Genomic DNA, 23,059 nt, shown 5'->3' with positions numbered 1-23,059 from the left:
AGTTTCTCACTCACTTATATATGATGAAAAAAATGTAATAAAAAGATTAAAAAAAAAAAGTTCCCACAGTTAACAGTGCATGTCAGAGCACAAACCAAGCCATCAAGTCCAAGCAATTGCCTGTAGACCACTGAGACAGCATTGTATCAAGACACAGATCTGGGAAAGGGTACGGAAAAATTTCTGCAGCATCGAAGGTCCCAATGAGCACAGTGGTCTCCATCTGTAAATGGAAGAATTTTGGAACCACCAGGACTCTTCCCTAGAGCATGCCACCTGGCCAAACTGAGCGAACGGGGGAGAAGGGCCTTATGTCACGTACACACGATCCGAATATTGTACGAAAAATGTCGTCCGAGGAAGAATCGTCCGATAATCGGATCGTTAGTACAGAGCTTCCGTGAGCCGATCATGACAGTCCATCCGATATTTTATCGGACATGCATGAAAATTTTCCTTGTACAATACCAGATCGTACGATTTTCGTTTGGTCAGTAGAGTTGCCGTCCGAAAATACAACACAAATACATTACAACACATGACATCACTTCCGATTTTTTTTTCTGACGTACGAGAATTTTCGTGACTTTAGTAACCTATTCAATTTCTACTTGCGACTAGTAAAACGGAAAAAGTCAGACGATCTGTCGTCCTATTTTCAGGTCGTGTGTAAGTGGCATTAGTCAGGGAGGTGACCAAGAACCCAAAGGTCACAGTGACAGGGCTCAGCATTTCTCTGTGGAGGGCAGAACCTTCCAGAAGAACATTCACCTCTGCAGCACTCCACCAATTAGCCCTGTATGGTAGAGTGGCCAGATGGAGCCACTCCTCAGTAAAAAGGCACATGACAGCCTGCATGGAGTATGCCAAAAGGCCCTGGAGCACTCTGACCATGAGAAACAAAATTTCTCTGGTCCGATTGAACAAAAAGGGAAATGTAAATGCACAGCATGTACAACGATAACAGTGTGCCTTAATCAACTCTAGTTTAGACTTTTTTAGATGTGTACATCTGTGCACATATCTGTATGAAATGAAAGATAAAGCAAAACTGTCATTATGCGGTTAAAAGAAATATATATGAAAGAACGCATTCCACATCCAATATCTTTTTTCCTCTCTAAGATTTGTATTAACTGCTGACCCCCCCAGCAGGCTCACATGCCTGTCTAGCAAGAACCCTGAAACATTTCCTACAGCAGAGTAGTTTAATCCTGTCAAGTTCTACGAGATTGTGCATCCAAGAGCAGTGATTTCCCATGCTCCCACAACAGCTTTTTCGGCCTTTTAGGTTAAGCAAAAAAACAACTATTTGGTTAACACTTATTAGAACAAAAACACTTTTTGCTGGGCTAACTAGTCATGTATTCCCCAAAGGCAGAACAAGGTAAAGAATCTTTAAACAGCTCCAACTAGCCTTTTATTTTGGGTACCATTTAGTTGCTATCCAAAAAAAAAAAAAAAACGATTACCCATCCACATATTCAAGGTGAATGGGGGAATTTCCCGCTGGACCATTGTACTCTGGCAGCGAGACTACTTACCTGCCAGAATATCATGATCAGCACAGTAGACCATTGGCTGCAAACACTAATGGAGCAAAAATATGCCAACAGCTCTGTTCAGAATAAGTTGATCATTCATTCAATCAACTCATCTGGAATGGAAGAACAGCTATGCATGAATCAAAATGTGGCCAATTTCTGCTGAACCAGAAGAATTTCAATCCACGTATGGTTAGCTTTAGGCATATTGTAATTTATATTGACTATCACTTTTACCGCGTTTGTGTCATTAATACTGTGAAAAATAAAATAATCATATCAGAGCAATAATGTGTATAACTTGGTCACTGGCAAAAATGATCTAAATAAATGGTTGGCACAATGTAACACGTTTTTCTAACCATGTATGGCTGTATTGTACATTCATTTCTAAGTTCTACCATTAAGGTGCTAGCAAAGGATGCATTCTGTCCAATTTAGTTTCAGTGTTTAACCACAAGCTTCTAAACTAGCGAAACAAAAAATGGGATGTGTAAACCAATAAAAACGGAGTACATTTTCTTTGTTACTGACATACATACCCCCCCCCCCCTCCCTTTATCTTGCTACTTTAGGTACATTTGCAACCCAGGTCCAAATAATGCTCAACAGCCAAGTTCTCTACAAACATCTATTTTTGCTTGGGGGGGCTTGTATGCTCAGTGTTGTAATGGCATTTGCCACTTGTCATCCTTCATAATATGCTTATTGTACCCTAATGCACATGCTAAGACAACTTTAAAAACTGGAACAGCAAAAGAGAGCCTTTGATCTTCAATGAAAGAAAAGCACAAGAATGTGCAAGTATCAAGTAGAGTCACTAAAGTGCATCTCAAGAGAATAGCTAGACATAAGAGTACATCTGATTTCCATGCACAGATCATTCGTTCAAATGCTTCTACAAATGGTTTAACCACTATCCACAAATTAGACTGCACATGAACTGCAAAAGAACAATGTGGCATGTCAGATTCAGGGACCAAAACACATTAAAAACACTTTGGGCCAAATCAACACCCAACTAGTGATGTTAAAGATGCATGGCATAAGGTGAATAGTCTGCACTATGCAATTCATTCCTGCAGTGAAGAAAATGTGACTAGAGCACTGGCACAAAAGTTTACATGGGGTTTAAAGTGGTTCCAAGGATAACACTTTTTTTTTTTACCTTAAACGGCAATTCTAAGGCCCCATGCACACGAGACGCTATTAAAAACGCCTCTAATCTCAGCTTTTCAAAGGCAAAAACCGGCATTTAAAACGCCCGTTTTTGCCGCGAATTGCGTGGTGTTTTGCCGCGATTTGCGACGTTTTACCGCGATTTGCGGCTGTCAGCGTTTATCCCCAAAACACTGTAGACCCTCCCCAAGCTCAGAATCAAACTATTTGTGCCGCGTTTTGAGTCTAAAACGCAAAAGCTGAAAGCTTCTGAACCCAAAATTTTGGGTTTGGAAAAACGGCCCTAAACCCAACTGCTTTGAAACGCCAAAAAACGTGATCGTGTGCATGGACACATAGGATAACATTAAATGTGTTCAGGGGCAGTTGCAAAAAATGCCCAAATGCCTCTGAACTCGAGTTTAGCAGCGTCTCGTGTGCATGGGGCCTAAATGATTGAACTTAAAAAAAAAAATATTAAAACAAACAAACATGGTACTTGCTCTGTGCAGTGGTTTTGCACAGAACAGTCCCGACTCTCCTCTTCTTGGGTTCCCCGCAGGCGCTCCCAACTCCTCCCCCCAACAGTTTGCCCCATGGCAATCCACTGCATCCAGCCCTGTCCCCACTCCCTGTATTTGATCGACGGGAGCAGGAGACGATGGCTGTGAACAAAGAGCAGAGCTGCTTCAGACAAACACAGCCATGTATTAAAAGAGGGGCAAGGCAAGTCTTTAAAGGAAGGTGTGCGTGCAGTTAATGCAGGGTAAAAAAAAAAAAAAAAAAAAAACACACACAACTTTTGCTCTTAGATCTACCAATAATAAACTTTGTAAAGCAATGGGCAACTGAGAAAGCATTACTAGTCCTGTTTTCCAGGACCCATGCCTCAACTTCAACTGGTATACAATTGATAAGCAAAAATATGTCACCTTCAACACTTTACTTTGCCATTGTTTCCTAGTGGCTGGAGTGAAGCGGCAAGATTTATTATTGTTGGATCGTGGAGCGTAGACTGACATTTTGCAAGATTATATTAGGAAACACACATCTTATCAGAGTGTACAGATCCAGCATCCGTATTGTATTTTCTTATCAATATTATTTCCTTCTGTTTCTCCACACAAGCAAAGCTGCTATTCTGCAAATATACAATGCACTATAATTCACTTCGCAGAGCAACTTAAAAAAAACCATATACAATAATTCAGTTTGGGAAAAGCAAGAACGAACGAACATACCAAAACAAAACAAAACAAGAGAGAAAATAAAATGTTTCTAAAAAAGGGAATGAGGTAGAAAAAAAAAAGGGGACCCACCCAATCAAAGTTCATACATATTTATCGCCTAATCTAGATCTCTGGGTTGCACATTTATCTAGAATAACTCTCAACAAAAGGAACGGAAAGACAAATCTCAGAGGAACACAAAATAAGTGGATTCTTTAAATAATGGGGCATGACAAGCAAAAGGTCAAAAGTTGCATTTCATCTGTAATAAAATGTGTGTTGTGCCCTTTGTATAGTTTATACATTAGGGTTTGCACAATAAATGCTGCTTATTTTAGCTTTGGTTTTGTAATACATCGGACCATACACTATGCCATTTATACATATGCAGTGCTAGTGACGAGTTCTATTTGAGCATCACCAATATTTGCAGTCAAAGTGGTAGTAAAGGCAGTATTTTTATATTTACCTACAGGTAAGCTTATAATAAAGCTTTAGCGTAGGTAAAACGAACACCTCCAAAACGAAGGACCAGCATACCCGTGCTGGCCCCCAGAGCTGTGGGAGGGACATCATTGCGGCTCGGCTAGCCAGATGGCCAAAGTTCGCAAACCCGGAAGGAAGATCGAAGCCTTTGCAGCAGAGTGACCGCGTGCTGCTGGGGGGCTTCGTTTTAAGGGTAAGCCTTTCAAAATGTGCTAGTATGTTGCTGCATACTAGCACATTATGATATTGCCTTGCAGAGGGAAACTTTCTTCACAATAGTTTACCACCGTTTAAGAGATTTTGGTATGAAATTAGTTCAATCTCCCATTTCCTTACAAATGCCTGGCAACAGAGCAGACAGGGTAATCCCCACACACATGGTTATGAGAGTGGAACTCTATTCTCTCGATCAACATTGACCATTTTCAATCCTTATGCTGCTAGCATTAGTAATAGAAAGAAAGGTATAATATACTTAGTTGTGTGGACCTTTTTTTTTTTTTTTTAAACACACATTTCTTTAGTTACTTGCCGGTTTCCTGCCTAGGCAATTGTCATCATAAATCCCAGGAGTCTTCAGGAGGGGGGGGGGAAGGTTGTTCTCAGCTAAGCACACCCTCCTGTATGCATGCCTGAGCTAAGGGCAGATTGATTCCAGGAAGTAAATGCTACATGAAACATTTGCCCTTACTCGAGATGACCACAGCCAGAAATGATAGGGGGCGTTTTTTCAAAGTGATTTCTCAGCAAAATAAGGCATGGAGTCATGGATGGATGGGCGAGTTTGCTTTGAATATTGAAAATTAATTAGTGTTGTTTTGTGGTGCCCAGGTGCAGCAAAGTTTCGCTTAAAGCACACAGTTCTGGCACTGGCATGTCATTTCTTTCTACGACACATAGAATTGCTTATACAACATGTATATTGTGCACTACTGTGTATTCCCCCTCTGCCAGGATTAATTTACTGGAATAGGGGGAACACCATCTAACCAGGGCTCAGTAAAACTGGCTGTAAAGCCCGAGAAAAGGCTTTTAGTGATGACACATTGGGGTTGATTTGCTAAAACTGGAAAGTGCAAACTCTGGTGCAGCTCTACATAGCACCCCAGCTCCAGCTGCTGTCTCGGGTTCTCATTGGATAGATTGATCACAGCAGGATTACAGAATTAAAATAAAGTTATCTTGTGCAAAAGTCAAATAACATGAATATATCAATCCCTATATATCCACTGAGTGAATAATAGAATGTGTAACAAACGTACTGAATAAAATCATAAAGTAAATAAGAAAAGTCCAATGATCAATTTAAGTGCAAAAAGGTGTAAAAAAGTGCGTGAATAGCAAAAAGACGCATCCACAGACCAAAAAAAATTAACAAAGGATGTCTAGATCACTAAAGAGTCTTAGATAAGTTCCACAATGAGCGTGTGCGCTCGCGCGTGTTTGTTAACCGATGATCCGGAGAGACCAAGGCTCCTTTAACCACTTAAGGACCGCCTCCTGCACATATACATCGGCAGAATGGCACGGCTGGGCACAAGCATGTATATATACGTCCTGTACTTGTACCCAGCCGTGGGTCGGGGGCGCGCTCCCGCGACCCGGTCCGAAGCTCCGGGACGGCGGGTCCCGCGGACCCGATTGCCGCTCGAGTGCGGCGATCGGTCCCCGGAGCTGAAGAACGGGGAGAGCCGTGTGTAAACACGGCTTCCCCGTGCTTCACTGTGGCGGCGTATCGATCGCGTCATTCCCTTTATAGGGGAGACACGATCGATGACGTCACACCTACAGCCACAACCCCCTACAGTTGTAAACACTCACACAGTGAACCCTAACTCCTACAGCGCCCCCTGTGGTTAACTCCCAAACTGCAACTGTCATTTTCACAATAAAGAATGCAATTTAAATGCATTTTTTGCTGTGAAAATGACAATGGTCCCAAAAATGTGTCAAAATTGTCCGAAGTGTCCGCCATAATGTCGCAGTCACGAAAAAAATCGCTGATCGCCGCCATTAGTAGTAAAAAAAAAAAAAAAAAAAAAAAAAAAAAAAAAAAAAAATGCAATAAAAACTATCCCCTATTTCGTAAACGCTATAAATTTTGCGCAAACCAACCGATAAACGATTATTGCGATTTTTTTTACCAAAAATAGGTAGAAGAATACGTATCGGCCTAAACTGAGGGAAAAAAAAAATTATATATGTTTTTGGGGGATATTTATTATAGCAAAAAGTAAAAAAATATTGCATTTTTTTCAAAATTGTCGCTCTATTTTTGTTTATAGCGCAAAAAATAAAACCCGCCGCGGTGATCAAATACCACCAAAAGAAAGCTCTATTTGTGGGGAAAAAAGGACGCCAATTTTGTTTGGGAGCCACGTCGCACGACCGCACAATTGTCTGTTAAAGCGACGCAGTCCCGAACTGTAAAAACACCTTGGGTCTTTAGCCAGCATATTGGTCCGGGGCTTAAGTGGTTAAATCCACAGTGACAACTAAGCAGTGTAACGAAATCCTGGTATCCCGAGAAACCGGGCTCTCTAAACTCTCACCTCCAATCTAGAAATGATTCATATCAAAGACCCATAATGGAAATGAAGATCTTCATAAATCATATGTATTAAAACCATTGACGCTTCTCCAACCCGATGCCAAAAGCGTCCCACACAATGTCTATTTTTGTCTGTGGATGCGTCTTTTTGCTATTCATGCACTTTTTGCTATTTTTGCACTTAAATTGATCACTGGACTTTTATTTACTTCATGATATTATTCAGTATGTTTGTTACACATTCTAGTATTCACTTAGTGGATATATAGGGATTGATAAAACCATGTTATTTGACTTTTACGCAAGATCACTTTATTTTAATCCTCTATTTTTTTGCGTATTGTAAACACTCAGGTTTTGCAGCATTTTTCACTCTATTTATATTCTGTTCATTTTACATTTATTCCTGTAGCGCGAGGGACACTTTACACATCACAGCAGGAGCCATTGGCTTGTCTGCAACACCCATCTTAGTCAAGATGGTGGCACCAGTACTCGGTTGAAAAATCGGCTCGGGTGAGCACAATGCTGGATTCCTGGACAGGTAAGTGCCATAATAATAAAATTCAGCAGCTACAGTATTTGGAGCCTGGAGCTCCTCTTTAAATCTGAACTCCAGCAAAAGCTTTTTAAGCAGTTACAGCAAACTTTTTCTTTCTTTTTGGGATAAAGGTTTTAAATAAAATTCAGACAGAGCCATGCATTTTGGTAAAAGATTTTTTCTAGGTCAATAGCTTTTATTTGCCAAAAGGTACACAAAAACAGCCAAACCTATTAGGACCCTACTTGCCAATGAAGTCCAAATTTGTGTAGTATAAAGCCTCTAATCTTAAAAGTAAAATTACCTGCAACAAGTTAACTAAAGAAAATAAAACCATTACTTCAAGGGTTACGTTTATTTTGAGAATCTAGTGGGAATGTTTCTAACGCCAAAGTCTAACTCTGGTTTTCTCTAGTCTGTCCAAGACGGCACTAGAGAGGATCAACAAGAACTTACCAGATTGGGGGTGACGACTACCACCTTTTGGAGGACTTTTTTCTCCAATCTATGCTGCTTTATAAAAGTTGAGTAGCTTGACCATGTTGCTGCTTGGCAAATTTGCTCTGGTGTTGCTCCAGCTCGCTCTGCTCAAGAAGCAGATGGCGCCCGTGTGGAGTGTGCCATGGGGGAAAAACATTCCTTTTTAAAAATCTTGTAAGCTTACACAAAATCTTGTTTGATCCACCTTGCGATTGTGCCTTTTGGAACCCCAATTTTTTTCCCCAAATGCAAAACAAATAAGAGAAATGGATTTTCTAATGCCTTCCGACAATTCCAGATACCGTAAGACACAGGCTCACAGGTCCAGTTGGTGGAATTCTGTTTCTTTTGGATTGGTTGGGGACCCACAGAAATAAGGCAAAACTATTTCCTAAGTCCTGTGGAATTTTGACATTTCAGGCAAGAACCCCAGGTCTGTAAGCAATAACAATCTGTCTTCAAACATTTGTAGGAAAGGTTCCTTAATAGAAAGTGCCTGCAGCTTGCAAATGCGCCTGGCTGTGGAGATGGCCACTAAAAAGTCAGTTTGAGCGTAACCCATTTTAAGGACTGCTCCTCCTTTTGCGACCATTTTTCCAACCTTGCAACACTGTGGACAAGTCCCATTTTGGCAGACTTTTGAACAAAACAGGCCTTTTCCTGGCTAACCGCTTAAAGAACCTGCTAACTAGCAGATCCAACGCCAGGAGTTGCTCTAAAAAAAAAACAAAAAAAAACCAGACAAGACCGATAACTTTTAATGTACCAATGGTCGGTTCTTGGCCCACGCCGTCTTGTGAAAAACTCCAAGACGGCTGGAAGATCTGCAGACACCTTCTTGGTGTCTAGCCATGAACGGAAAACTTTCCAATATGTAACAACTTGCTTGGGTTACTTTCTTTCTACTGGAAAGAATTGTATTTAACACCCTGTCAGAGAGCCCCTTAAAGGGGTTGTAAAGGTTTGTCTTATTTTCTAAATAGGTTCCTTTAAGCTAGTGCATTGTTGGTTCACTTACCTTTTCCTTCGATTTCCCTTCAAAAAAATGTTTTTCTTTGTTTGAATTTCTCACTTCCTGTTTCAAAAAAGTAAGCTTTTCACCATCATCCGAGCGGTGGAAAGTCATTTAGAACAGCTTACTGAACACCTTACTGAGGAGGAACAGGAAGTGACAAATTCAGACAAAGAAAAAAAACATTTAGAAGGGAAATCGAAGGAAAAGGTAAGTGAACCAACAATGCACTAGCTTAAAGGAACCAATTTAGAACATAAAGAACAAACCTTTACAACCCCTTTAAATCTCAGGAGGCTTTCTTTAGATACCAAGCTGACAATTTCAGGCTCTTTTTTTGGGCAAAGGGATTGGGCCTTGGGACAGCAGATCCTTCCTCTCGGGCAGCATGAGGGGAGGCTCTCCTGCCAGACGCAGCAGTGTGGAAAACAAAGGCCTCTTCAGCCAATAAGGGACCACCAGGATCATTGTGGTGCACTCTTGAACAAACTTCCTCAGTACCAGGGGAATGAGTTTGAACGGGGGGGGGGGGGAAAGGTGCAGCAAAGGTGAAACACGCCCACTTCTGAGCCGGAGGTGTCTATCCCCTTGGCCCCTACTTCTCTTTCCAATGAGAAGTACACTGGAACCTTGGCATTTGACCACCTCTGAGAGGCCCCTTTTCTATGCCACTAGCTGGAAGACTTCTCAGTTCAGTGTCCAATCTGACTCGTTCACCGTCAGGTCTCAAAGTCCGCCAGATGATTGTCTGCTCGCTTTAGATGGGCCGCGGATATCATGTCCCTCTGGCCCAAGAGAAGATGGAACTCGCCAGCCTGATTAAGGGTGGACACCGTATTACCCCTTGTTTGTTTACATAAGAGACTGCTATCACACTGTCCGAGAGGACTTGTACGTGGCGACTTTTCAGCTCTTTGGCGAATGCTCTTTGCGCCTCCCAGATTGCTTGCAAATTCCTCCAGTTGGCTGATCTTTGGGACTGAATCTTCTCCCTGTGCCCTTGGGCTACTCTAGAGCCCCAGTGGGCCCCCCAGGCGCTGACATCCGTGGTAATATGGGCGGACACCGGAAGAAATCATAGTAGACCCTGCACAAGGTTCTCTTCGTTCTTCCACCACCACAGAGACCTCTTGGTCTTTGGAGATAGGCGGAAGGTTGCATCCAACGATTCCTGCACCCTGCCCCAGCTGCTCAGTATATTAGCCTGGAGACACCTGAAATAGGCCCTTGCCAAGTGTACTGATGGGATTGTTGCTGCCAGAAGGCCTAGACCTGACATGGCCGAACGGATGGACACTACCAGATAGTTTTTAAAAAAGGGCTGCTGTGGCTTTTTTCACTTTTTCCTCTGAGATTTTCTGTGTCACCGCCTGTGTCAGGGATCAGTTCGATTTCTCCCTGTTTATCAACCACCCCAGATCTTCCAAAAAGGAAATGGCCACTTGCAGTTCCCCTTGTAAATGAAGCACAGAGGGGGCAGGCAAAAAATCAAAGGTTGTCCAAGTATGGAATGACCGAGATTCCTTTTAGTCTCAGGGGGGGGGCTCAGTGCCTCTGCCAGGACTTTCGTAAAAAATCCTGGGGGATGAGGACAGGTCGAATGGCAGGGCCCTGAATTGGAAATGTCGGAATTTACTTCACCCTAAAGATTGTTTCCACCCGAACTGTCTTGTAGATCACTCATTTGTTTAGTCACTTCAGTTCAATATTAGGCGGAATTTGCCCGACGGTTTCCTTACCACAGAAATGTGTGAGTAAAAACCATGGTTCATTTCTTGCTGTGGCCCTGGAATAAAAAATCACTGGTCTATCAAGTCCCCAATTTGTAACAAGGCTGTCTTCTTCTGAGGATCCATGGGAGGCGTGGTTACAAGCGTGCCTGCGGGTGGAGTGCCCTTATACTTGATTTGGTAGCCTTCCCTGATTATCCTCAGTATAAATGCATTTGGGGTATTCTTTAGGCGTTTAGGGTGCTGGCTCCGAGACCACCCTCCCCCAGCGCTGAGCTGGGCCGGCACCACTGCCACCTGGTTCTGCCAAGTCCATGCTGTCCCTCCTGGAGCATCACGCTGCTGTTGGTGGATCAGGACACTACGCTAGCTGTTCAAATTTAATAAACCGCTATGGATCCGGAAGTAATGTGCCGAAGTCCCCGCCCTCCTCCTGCATTCGACAGGCCAGAACCCGAGGCCTACGCCCACTCCCGCTGGACTCAGGCCAGGATAACACAGTATCCAGCCAAGAAACCGCAGTGAGCCTTGTGCAGGGAGCGCCAGCCCTCCCAGGCTATCCATGGAAGACGACACCGGTATCGGCTGTCTGCAGCCTGACCGGGGGACTTGGATGCCTGCCATTCCTGCTTACAGGGACCTGCAGACCTCCTTCGCCCTCCTCCTTAGGCATCCCTTCCTAGGTTCAGGGGAAGGAGAGCTCCCATCCAGCCTCCTCCTCCGGTGGAGGAAAACACAAAGACTGACGGAGGAGGGATGGAAGATGCCCTTTATAGATTTACATTTTGTGTTTCCTGCCTCCGGAGGTGGAGCCTCTAGTGCCGTCCTGGACAGATGACTAGAGAAAATGTTTGTTTTGCATGCCGCATTCGCATTTAGAACCAAATAGTCAAAAATTAAAACCGCCTGTAAATGAGATTTATCCACATTTATAAGCGGTTAGAGACGTTTTAAATGCCTCTGAACATCCCTCCTGAACGCATTTTTTTTGCTTTCCAAAAAATGCTTCTAAACTCAACGGCCTAGAAACTACACTGTGTACATGTACTGATAATATAACAGAGGAGAGTTCAAGGGCAGCCCAACTGCTCCTAAACTGGTCGAACTAGATGGACTTGTGTCTTTTCAACCTATGCAATATAGGAATGGGGTCATTTGCGAGTACCTATGGGGGACTCGGCATGGTTTACTGCAATTAGCTTCAGGCAGGAAGCCCCACTTAAAGCAATAAGAGCCTAAAAGTGCCCACAGCTATTCACATGTAATCGCTCATGCAGCAACTGCCTGCAGAACCTCAGCCCTGGATGCAGCCTGTCTGCATCCAGGCTCGATCATCTATGGGTAATCACCGCATGAGCAATGTGAATAGGGCCTAATTATACATTAAGCCTTTGCATGCAAAGCAGAAGGTATTCAAGTTAAATCCTTCCACCTGGTATACATACAGATTATGATTTCTTAGCTCTACCTAAAGAGGTTTGATTTATACATACTGTACACAAAATAAGACAATAACTGAGCTATTAAACCGCATGTAAAGCACTCATGTTGCAAAGCGCTGTGCAAACTGTTGGTGCTATATACATTTAGTATAATAAAGCCAAATTTATTTTCGTTTTGGATAGAGCAAGTAAGGGTTAAGATCCTTATCAGGTTATAAAAATCCTGGTGTACAGTACAGGACTCAGGCCTCTTTAAATTATTATGAATGAGCTATATGCAATTTCCTTCAGGTTCCTGAACACTGGCAAAAGGAGAAAGATGCAAGGACATACCCATATACACCACCCTCTCCCTCCTGGCTAGTCTCAGTTTTCTAGTTTGCAAAAGGGGAGATCTTAAGGCCCCTTTCACACGTGCGGACCTTATGTCCGCATTTTCATCCATCCGTTGCGGATGAAAAAGGGACATACATTGGTCCATATGTGATTGCGGGTGTCAGCGGATGAACATCCGCTGACACCCGTAATCACCCGCCTCCGCAAAGACCTGATTTTTCGGACGGAAGAAAATCCTATTTTTCTTCCGTCTGGCGGATCAGATCGGGTGAACACGGACATACGGTCCGTGTTCATCTGATCCCCCCATAGGGGAGAGCGGAGGAAAGACAGGGCGGTCCCTGCACAGTGTGCGGGACCGCCCTGTCAGCCGACGGCTCAGCAGGGATTTTACGGAGGATCCCCGCTGAGCAAAGCGGACACACGGAGCGGATCATTACTGATCCGCCCCGTGTGAAAGGGCCCTAAGAGTGAAGGATCCTGTGTCATGTAACTTATTCCAGGAAACATTTTACTCATAAGTTCTAAAAATCCTATTCTCAGAGTTTACAGATCCAGAATGGGTCGAACCCCTTCATTCGAATCTGGAACCATAAAGAGGTTTGAGAAGAAGCCCTGAAAACATTCTCCTGTAGGTACAGCAGTAATGACTTTTTGTTCCAAGAGCTGTTGGACAGCAGCAACCTCTCCCCCCACTGTGATGGGGAAAGAGACAAGGTACAGAATTTTAGTTCGTAGCCACTGGAAGCGGCTCTCCGGATTCAGGTAGGTATACAAGATTTTCTGGGGACAGAAGGCCCAACCCCGGGAAACCATCAATGATGGCTAACAAGTCTGAAACTGCTATATGAAGTTTGGAATACATGCCTCTATAATTAGTATGTATGTGTACTGTAAACCAAATGTTCTGGATGGACAGTTGGCCCAGAATCATAAAAAGGAATGATGTGTATTGCTCTGCCCAGCAATATAAAATGAGAAAAAAAAAGATTTTTTTGGACTTGAACAGGAACATGCAAATACCTTTTGTTTTAAATATGTTCACCATTTGAACATGTTATATGCCAAATTTAGGGTTAAACATAAAAACACATTCAGCATCCCAACCCCCATTCCATATGACAGAGCAGGCTGAGGTTCTTCTCCACAGCCATATTTTAAAAATGGCCCGGCTCTATCCGTACAGCAGCATCATTTATTCACAGTGATCTGTATATGAATGAACTACAAGTCCCGGCTAGACTTGTGAGCATGTTTATTAGCTCACCCAGTCCATTCACACTCCCTCCAGCTTTCAAAATAAAAGCCCCTATAGAGATATGGGCAGGAAACTGGAGGAAGAGTGTGTAGGAGTTTGACACAGCATCTGTGATCCACTGGTGATGAGTGCAATAATGTTCAGGCTCCTTTTAACTACTTAAGGACCGGGTCACGCACATTTACGGTCGGCAGAATGGCATGGACAGGCAAATCAACGTAAATATACGTCACTTTAAAATTTGCCGCCGTGTGGGCGCACTCCTGCTGCGAGCTCCGCGATTGTGCCTGTGGGACCCGATGTCCCGCAATCGTGTGTCACGGAGCTGCAGAACGGGGAGATGCCTGTGTAAACAAGCATTTCCCTGTTCTGCCTAGTGACAGGACACAGATTGTCTGCTCCCTCATCAGGAGCAGCAATCAGTGTCAAGCCAAAGTAAGCCACACCCCCTAAGTTAGAATCCCTTTTTAGCCCCCCTAGTAGCTAACCCCTTCACTACCAGTCACATTTACACAGTAATTAGTGCATTTATATAGCGCTGTATAAATGTGAATGGTCCGGGACTGAAGTGGTTAACCTGCAAACATATGTGCGGAAAAAGAAAATACGATTTGCAGTGGTTCCCAAAAAACTATGGTTTCCATCTTTTAACATCTGGTGCCAGTATAGCACCACTAAAATTCAAGTCTTTTAGAAGCCCAATCGTGATCAGTTCTTTAACCACTTGCCGACCAGCCGCCGCAGTTATACGGCGGCAGTTTGGCTCTGCTGGGCGAGATCACATAGATCTACGTCATCTCGCCGAGCAGCCAATAGGGGCACGCGCCCGACGCAAACGTGTGTGCCCGGCTGGCGCGATCACCACCGGGCACCCGCGATCGCTCGTTACAGAGCGAGAACCGGGAGCGGTGTGTGTAAACACACAGCTCCCGATCCTGTCAGGGGGAGAAATGCCTGATTGTCTGTTTATACAATGTATGAACAGCGATCAGTAATTTCCCTAAGTCAGTCCACCCCCCTTCAGTTAGAACACACCCAGGGTACATACTTAACCCCTTCCCTGCCAGTGGCATTTTTATAGTAATCAATGCATTTTTATAGCACTGATCGCTATAAAAATGCCAATGGTCCCAAAAATGTGTCAAAAGTGTCCGCCATAATGTCGCAGTTCCCATTAAAAATCGCTGATCGCCGCCATTACTAGTAAAAAAAAAAAAAAAAAAAAATGCCATAAAACTATCCTTTATTTTGTAAACGCTATAACTTTTGCGCACACCAATCAATAAACGCTTATTGCGATTTTTTTTACGAAGAATATGTAGAAGAATACGTATCGGCCTAAACTGAGGAAAAAAAATGTTTATTTTTGGGGGATATTTGTTATAGCAAAAAGTAAAAAATATTTTTTTCAAAATTGTCGCTCTATTTTTGTTTATCGCGCAAAAACTAAAAACCGCAGAGGTGATCAAATACCACCAAAAGAAATCTTTGTGGGGAAAAAAAGGACGCCAATTTTGTTTGGGACCCACGTCGCACGACCGCGCAATTGTCAGTTAAAGCGACGCAGTGCCGAATCGCAAAAAGTGGCCTGGTCTTTGACCAGCAATATGGTCCGGGGCTTAAGTGGTTAAGGACTGTCTGTAATTTAGAATTCTATTTACATGTCTGCTAGGATCTAATTAGTCACGCAGTACTATATTGTGTAAGATGGAGGCAATCAATAAATCAAAGTTCTTTGGCTTGATACAGGCAGTGTGCAACTATGGATTACTCCAACACAAAACAGTATGAAGTTAAAATGAACCCAAACTTCAGTTCACTAAAATATCTCTCCCTAAAACCAAGAATGGAATTTAATGTTCTGCTGGCTAAACCTCTGACAGCGCCAAACAGCTACAACTCACGCTCCCACTCTGACACAGCCCAGAACTCCAGACCCTTAGCAGCTTTTGCAGTTCTGTACAAAAAGCTGGTTATAGCCCTGCTGCCAAAAAGACCTCAGTTTTCAGCTTTTAGTAATTCATTGAAAGCAGAGAAAAGAAAAGTAAAGTAAATATGTCAAGAAAAAACACTGCCCTCGGCATGTTTTCAAGTTCACTAATATTGACACAATTTGGATTACCTTGTGCGCATGGCAAGCATTTAAAGACAATAGTTATACAAAGACTTTACATTCTGGCTGAACTTTTAACTTGGGAAAGGAAGTTTTTCTACAAGCTCAATGTTTTTTTTTTTTTTACCTGTGCAGCAACAGCACCCCCACCCAATACTTATCTGAGCCCCACCACGATCCAGCAATGTGCACAACAGCCTCTGCTCCCTGGGGACTCTAAACCCTGATTGGCTCCTGCTGTCATGCACAGTTAAGGAGCCATTGAGGAAAGGGGTGGGGCCAAGCTCTGGCGCTGTGTGTGAATTGACACACAGAACAGCTGCTCGGGAGTGAGCCAGTTTGGGTGCCCCCCACAGCAAGCTGCTTACTGTGGGGGCACTTGGTAGGAGGGAGGGGCCAGGAGCGCTAGCGAGGGACCTGAGAAGAGGAGGATCGGAGCTGGTCTGTGCAAAACCACTGCATATAGCAGGTAAGTATAACAGGTTTGTTTTATTTTTTTAGAAACAAGCCTTTAATATCACTTTAAGCAATACAAGATAATGCAATGCAAGATCCGGGATTTTAAATATGCGATTGTGAGATCTTTATGACCATTTTAGAAATAGATCATTAGTCACCAACTCTTTCAGGGAAATCTAGTAATAACACAAATTCAAACCATAGTTTTTTTTTTTGGAAGGAAGATCAACACCAGCATTGTGCTCTAAAAGACCATCTCTTGGCAAGACAAGCCTAATTGGTGACATCTTTAGTAAAACTGCGTATTGGTCATCTACAACAGAGCCACACACTTACCTTTCAAAGTTTTTACAAACACTGGCTTCTCTTTGCTGGGATCCTTATCGTCTATTAGGACACCATGGAAGATTCGACCAAATGTACCTATGTACAGAAAAAAAAAACTGCATGAGCAAGACTCTAGAACAAAGCAAATAAAACTACACACATTAACATGTAAAAGTGCAGGAACGTAGCAGTGCAGCAGCTACAAAGAGCCTGCCCGAATGCTAGGATGTTCTTAAAGGCAAAGCTCTGACAGCTCCAGTTAGGTCCTTGAAGCCAAGTCCTGCCCTCAGACATTTCTACTGACCCATCACAGTGATGGGCCACCTTACTAGCCAACATGAATATGCAGGAGGCAAGAAGGGGTGAGCAATCTTCAGCACTATAAGAAATTGCAGAAGCTTAGCACATTAGAATGGCCTGGCATTCAGCAGTAATCAGTGGGTAACAGTAGGATTTTTGAGGCTTCTTTCTGCAGGTTTGTGCTACACTTCGGACCTGCGGGAGTTGTTTTGTTTCTGTTCCATAGACCGTCTTTTAACAGCTGACCTGCAGCAATCGTAAAACCCAATTTAATATGCTGTATTTTCAAAGTCAAACCACTGTTAAGCACCAAACCAAGTCAGCGTCATTGACAGAAAGGACTGTGCTATTTGGTACTTTGCAATAATAAATGCCTAAACATCCTTCCTTAGGCTGTTTGTCATACCTTTAGTATCATGCGTAAGTAGACTAGTTAAGAACAAGCTGAGACTTAGCCTTACCATAAAGACGTCATAGTTGATAAATGATTTTATGGTAAAGCAAACCTTGGATTAAAACGTGGATTCCTTGCGTTATTTGACAAGGAGACAATAGAGTAATTGGTATCAACTCCTTTTCAGTGTAACATTTTTTTACATAAAGAAAGTTTATTCACAAGGATAAAGAACATAAATATCTAAAAAAATTTGGGGGAAATTATGCTTTTTTCACACTGGAATGCAAAAGCCATACAGATATAATGTACACGGCTACATCACAGAAACAACTGGATACAAAAACCAAACCCTAAAAAATAGCTAAAACCATTTAAAATGGCTGTAAACACTTCCATATAAACCAGTGAGGTGACACTCCTACATAAAATTGTACCCGATCAGAGTGTTCGTCCCCCTGTCAGAACAGCTCAGCGGGGAAGATCGCTGGACTAATCTCATATGGCTAATACAGCGCCTCACGGTCGGAGCGGTCAGTTTTTTTTTGTGCAACCTGCTGGGGTTGCAATGAAAAAAAAAACAAAAAAAAAAAAAACACAACACTAAAAAATTGTAGTGTGTACCAAGATTTAAAGGTGTTTTTTTAATCTTTAGGCATTAAGATAAAAAACCTGTGTGCAACAGGCCCCTTCAGCCCCCAAATACTTACCTGAGCCCAACTCAATCCAGCAATGTTGTGTGAAAGATTTGGCAGCCCGGGACACTCCCTCCTGATTGGCTGAGACATACAGTGGGATACACAGAGCTGTGGTTCGGCTCAGGTGCCCCATAGCAAGTTGCTTGCTGTGGAGGCACTGAACAGGAGGGAGGGGCCAGGAGTGCCAAAGAGGGACCTGAGAAGAGGAAGATCCAGGCTGCCCTTTGCAAAACCAATGTGAACTTTCAAATGCAAATTTTTTGGAAGAAATACACTTCAATAAAAAAAAAAAAAAAAAAAAAAGCCATAAGTTAGCCCTATTTTTTGTATAATGTGAAAGATGATGTTACGCCGAGTAAATACCCAACATGAATAAAAATTGTATTTTGGTCCCCAAGCCAAAAGACAAACAGTTTTTTTGCGGGCAGGTTGGACTATTGCGGTACGATAAAACAAATAAAAATTACGAATAAAAGTAATTATATATTTTATTGACACAAAGCAAAAATTAAATCTACACAGACAGCAAATAATTAATACATTTAAAAATAGTGACAATCCAGGTGTATCATCCCAGTGGGCATTCCCCAAAGGGGGAAGGATCACACTGCGGATGGAAGTCACTATGGGGTGTCTCGACTAGTTTCGCAGTCCTTGCTGCTTCGTCAGGAGAACAGTCTGTAAATAATTTACAAAACAATCAGAGAAAAAAAAAAAGGAGAACAGACAGGTTTAAGGATACAATGAAACCTGACATAATACTAAATGTAAGGGGAAAAAACAGGAAACAAGGGCTGAGCTGCTTACCTATGACCCCCATAGTCCGCAGAGGCAGAAATTCCCGGTGAGGTCTCCTGTGGCGACCAGGGGGGACATATGTGTGGATGGACTTAGTATCTGAGAGTATAAAGTAATGATAAATGGGACAATAAATAACCCATAAGGATATCTGTGACTGTGATAAGTGAGGGAGTGCACCATAGTGTGGTGAAACCAGCAATCAAAAGTGTGAGAGGACATATAATAGTGTAAGTGATGCAAGTGCAAGGAGGGGGGGGTGAAGATGAAGGAGGGGATCCAGAGGCGGTGGTGAGGAGTGAATGAGTGAAGGAAAAAAGGGGAAGCGAGGGGTTAGGGAGAGGGGAGGAGGGAAATGGGGAAGGAAAAGAAGAAAAGGGGAAGAGGGGAGAAGAAAAGAGGGTGAAACACGGGATGGGGAGACTGAGGGGGAAGAGGAAGGAGGAAGATAGCAAAAAAACAGAAGAGAGGAAAGTTGGGAAAAAAAGGGGGGGGGGGGGGGGAACAAGTGTACCTGAATGGGTGCATATCAGAAGTAAGGGGTCCCCTGAACAGGAATCCGACCAGGGCTGGTGCTGGGACAACATAGTGTTAGGAGGAGAAGCAGGAGCACTGCTAATGCCGTAGGTGAAAAGGTGATCACATTACAGTTTCCAGTTGTGGCCAGAGATAACCTAGATGGATGGGGAAAAAAGAAAATCAACCCCATGGTCCGCAGAAGCAACAAGCTAGCAAAAAAGTTAGCTTGTGGTAAAAAGGTAGCAAGAGGTGGAGGGGAGGGATATCACTTACTGTTCACTGGGTAAAGTGGCAGCGATCCCAGGGCCTGGTGTCCATCAACTCAAAGCAGGAAAAGCCTGCTTAAATATCCCCTCCTCAGTGACGTCAGCGCACGGCGGCAATCGCCAGCGTGCGGTGTCACTGAGGATGAACGCCCACATGACGCAAGCGCGGGAGAGCCGCTACTGCGCATGTGCCTGTGCATCACGTCTCGGGACAAACCCTGTCAATGCACAGGCAGAGGAGGGACGGCCCCGGGGTGGGGACTCGATCTCAGCAGGGCGGACACAAAGTCACCGCTGGGGAACACACACCAGGACAGCCATAAACGGACGTGATCATGGGGAGGAGGTAGGACAGCTCAGTCCTTGGTGTTGAAAAAACAGATAAAAAGAGTACATCAAAGATAAAAATAAATAACAATGGTTACATGAAGTAAACAAATTGATAGAAGTGTAATAAAAAAGGTAGTGGCATAGATCTATAATAAATGCCGATGGGATCACAAGCAATATGCTTATGACTAAACATAAAGGGGGATTAGAAGTAAATGGCATAAAATCTGCCGACTAAGCCCACAACATCCAAAGGTAGGGAGTTGCTTGTGAATCGTACAATAGTAGGAATAATTACCTAAATATAAGGGAAGTTACAAAAATTACAAAGAGAGGCTTCTCCCCAATTGAAATGGGGAAATAAAATGCAGTGCCAGGTGCGGTAGCCCACCAGAGGGGGGAGGGAGCCAGACCACACAGCTCCCACCCATGGTAGCCACCGCAGCTTGCTATGCAGGGGCCCAGGTGTGTTATCCACCTAATGAATATAGAATAAATTAGCCTCTAGGGTATACAAGTAGGTAGTAATTATTGAGAGTACCATCATCCAGAAATCAATTGGCTGTCCTGGTGTGTGTTCCCCAGCGGCGACTTTGTGTCCGCCCTGCTGAGATCGAGTCCCCACCCAGGGGCCGTCCCTCCTCTGCCTGTGCATTGACAGGGTTTGTCCCGAGACGTGATGCACAGGCACATGCGCAGTAGCGGCTCTCCCGCGCTTGCGTCATGTGGGCGTTCATCCTCAGTGACACCGCGCGCTGGCGATTGCCGCCGTGCGCTGACGTCACTGAGGAGGGGATATTTAAGCAGGCTTTTCCTGCTTTGAGTTGATGGACACCAGGCCCTGGGATCGCTGCCACTTTACCCAGTGAACAGTAAGTGATATCCCTCCCCTCCACCTCTTGCTACCTTTTTACCACAAGCTAACTTTTTTGCTAGCTTGTTGCTTCTGCGGACCATGGGGTTGATTTTCTTTTTTCCCCATCCATCTAGGTTATCTCTGGCCACAACTGGAAACTGTAATGTGATCACCTTTTCACCTACGGCATTAGCAGTGCTCCTGCTTCTCCTCCTAACACTATGTTGTCCCAGCACCAGCCCTGGTCGGATCCCTGTTCAGGGGACCCCTTACTTCCGATATGCACCCATTCAGGTACACTTGTTTCCCCCCCCCCCTTTTTTTCCCCCAACTTTCCTCTCTTCTGTTCCTTTCCTTTGCCATCTTCCTCCTTCCTCTTCCCCCTCAGTCTCCCCATCCTGTGTTTCACCCTCTTTTCTTCTCCCCCCCCCCTTTTTTCTCCCCTCTTCCCCTTTTCTTCTTTTCCTTCCCCATTTCCCTAACCCCTCGCTTCCCCTTTATTCCTTCACTCATTCACTCCTCACCACCGCCTCTGGATCCCCTCCTTCATCTTCACCCCCCCCCCTTGCACTTGCATCACTTACACTATTTTATGTCCTCTCACACTTTTGATTGCTAGTTTCACCACACTATGGTGCACTCCCTCACTTATTACAGTCACAGATATCCTTATGGGTTATTTATTGTCCCATTTATCATTACTTTATACTCTCAGATACCAAGTCCATCCACACATATGTCCCCCCTGGTCGCCACCTTCATGACAATGGACGCACAAATAGGGTCAGTAGTCAGCGGAGCGCACCATCTGTTGCGCCTACTACGCAGACTTATTCCATTTATCTCCAAAGAAGACGTAGCAGTCGTGGTGGGAACAATCGTGAATTCCAGACTGGACTATGCCAACGCCCTGTACCTCGGACTCCCAAAGTACCAAATCTCCCGTCTGCAAGTCGTTCAGAATACGGCCGCCAGACTGGTGACTGGGAAAAAAAAATGGGAATCAATCTCACCTTCGTTGAGAACCCTTTACTGGCTGCCAGTAAAAGACAGAATTGCATTTATAGCACTCTGCCTGACACATAAGTGCATCCATGGGAAGGCTCCGCAATATCTTTGCGACAAGATAGAACCTCACAATTCGAATCGCGTTCTGCGATCCACCGACCAAAATCTGGTCAGGGTACCAAAAACCAAATACAAGTCCAAAGGAGAAAGAAGGTTTGCTTTTCAGGGTCCTAGACTATGGAACGCTTTACCAACCAGCTTTCGGTTGGAGGAAAACCACCTGACTTTCAGAAGACGGATCAAAACTCTGCTCTTTTGAGGTCATGAGACACGAACAACTAGCGCCCAGAAGCGATTCAGTTCGCATGCGCCGCGCTTTATAAGTTTTTCATTCATTCATGTCACACTTGAAAATTGCGCACACACGTGGAATGGTGCCAAACTTTGGTAGTTCAAATTTTTTTTTTAGTTACCAGTTTAAGGTAACAGAGGAGGAGGTCTTCTACTAGAATTATTGCTCTCGCTCTGATGTTCGCGGCGATACCTCATGTGTGTGGTTTGAACGTCGTTTACATATGTGGATAGTCAGACTTGACCTACGTATGCATTCGCTTCTGCGTGGCAGCATGAGGGTGCTTTCATTTTTTTATCGTTTATTTTTTACACTTTTCCTTAAAAGGTCTTCTTTATGGAGAGGCATCTCTCATCTAGGCTGGAGCTTGAGATCGAAAAAAAATAAAACCCCACAATCTCAGCCTTCCCTGCTGAACATACAGCAGTATTTACAACTACGGGGCCGGACATGACGCCACAACATTGCGCCTGGCCTTTGAGAGTCAGATGACTGTGGACCATCTGGTCCTTGATCAGATCTAGGGTAAGCTCTCGCTGCCGGCAGATTTTTTTTCTCTGGCTTGCCAATCGCACCGGAGGACGTCCCCTCTAGCTGCCTGTAAAAAGAATCAAGTGGCTGACCTGCTGCTATGATTGTTTTTACAGTGTAGGGAATCGTCGGCTGAAAGCCCAGAATGTCTTACAACATTCAGTGGTATGGAAGTGGTTAAATTAGAATTAATGTTTTTAATTGCTGCGGCAATTAGCTGGAGCATAGCTTAAAACAGAACTCCAGGCAAAAACTTTTTTCCATGTTCTCGTTGCTGACGCCTACCTTCACCAACTATGTCAGTCATGTTCTTCTGAGCTCCGAAGTTCTGCTGCAATAGC

The 23,059-nt window shown here is 43.8% G+C and overlaps 1 protein-coding gene across 2 annotated transcripts in view; it reads right to left on the bottom strand.

Annotated features, from left to right (window-relative positions):
• Window positions 1–23,059, bottom strand: part of RYK (receptor like tyrosine kinase) — a 209,455-nt gene that overhangs the window by 50,584 nt on the left and 135,812 nt on the right. For both annotated transcript variants that reach the window (XM_040348747.1, XM_040348746.1), the window contains exon 9: window positions 16,676–16,762. In XM_040348747.1, the coding sequence (XP_040204681.1) occupies window positions 16,676–16,762 (87 nt within the window). The remainder of the gene's footprint in view (window positions 1–16,675; window positions 16,763–23,059) is intronic.

The sequence above is a fragment of the Rana temporaria genome, chromosome 4 (genome assembly GCF_905171775.1).
Source record: "Rana temporaria chromosome 4, aRanTem1.1, whole genome shotgun sequence".
NCBI lineage: Eukaryota > Metazoa > Chordata > Amphibia > Anura > Ranidae > Rana > Rana temporaria.
Note: the sequence above shows the minus strand (reverse complement) of the source record. Positions and strands in the feature narration are given on the sequence as shown.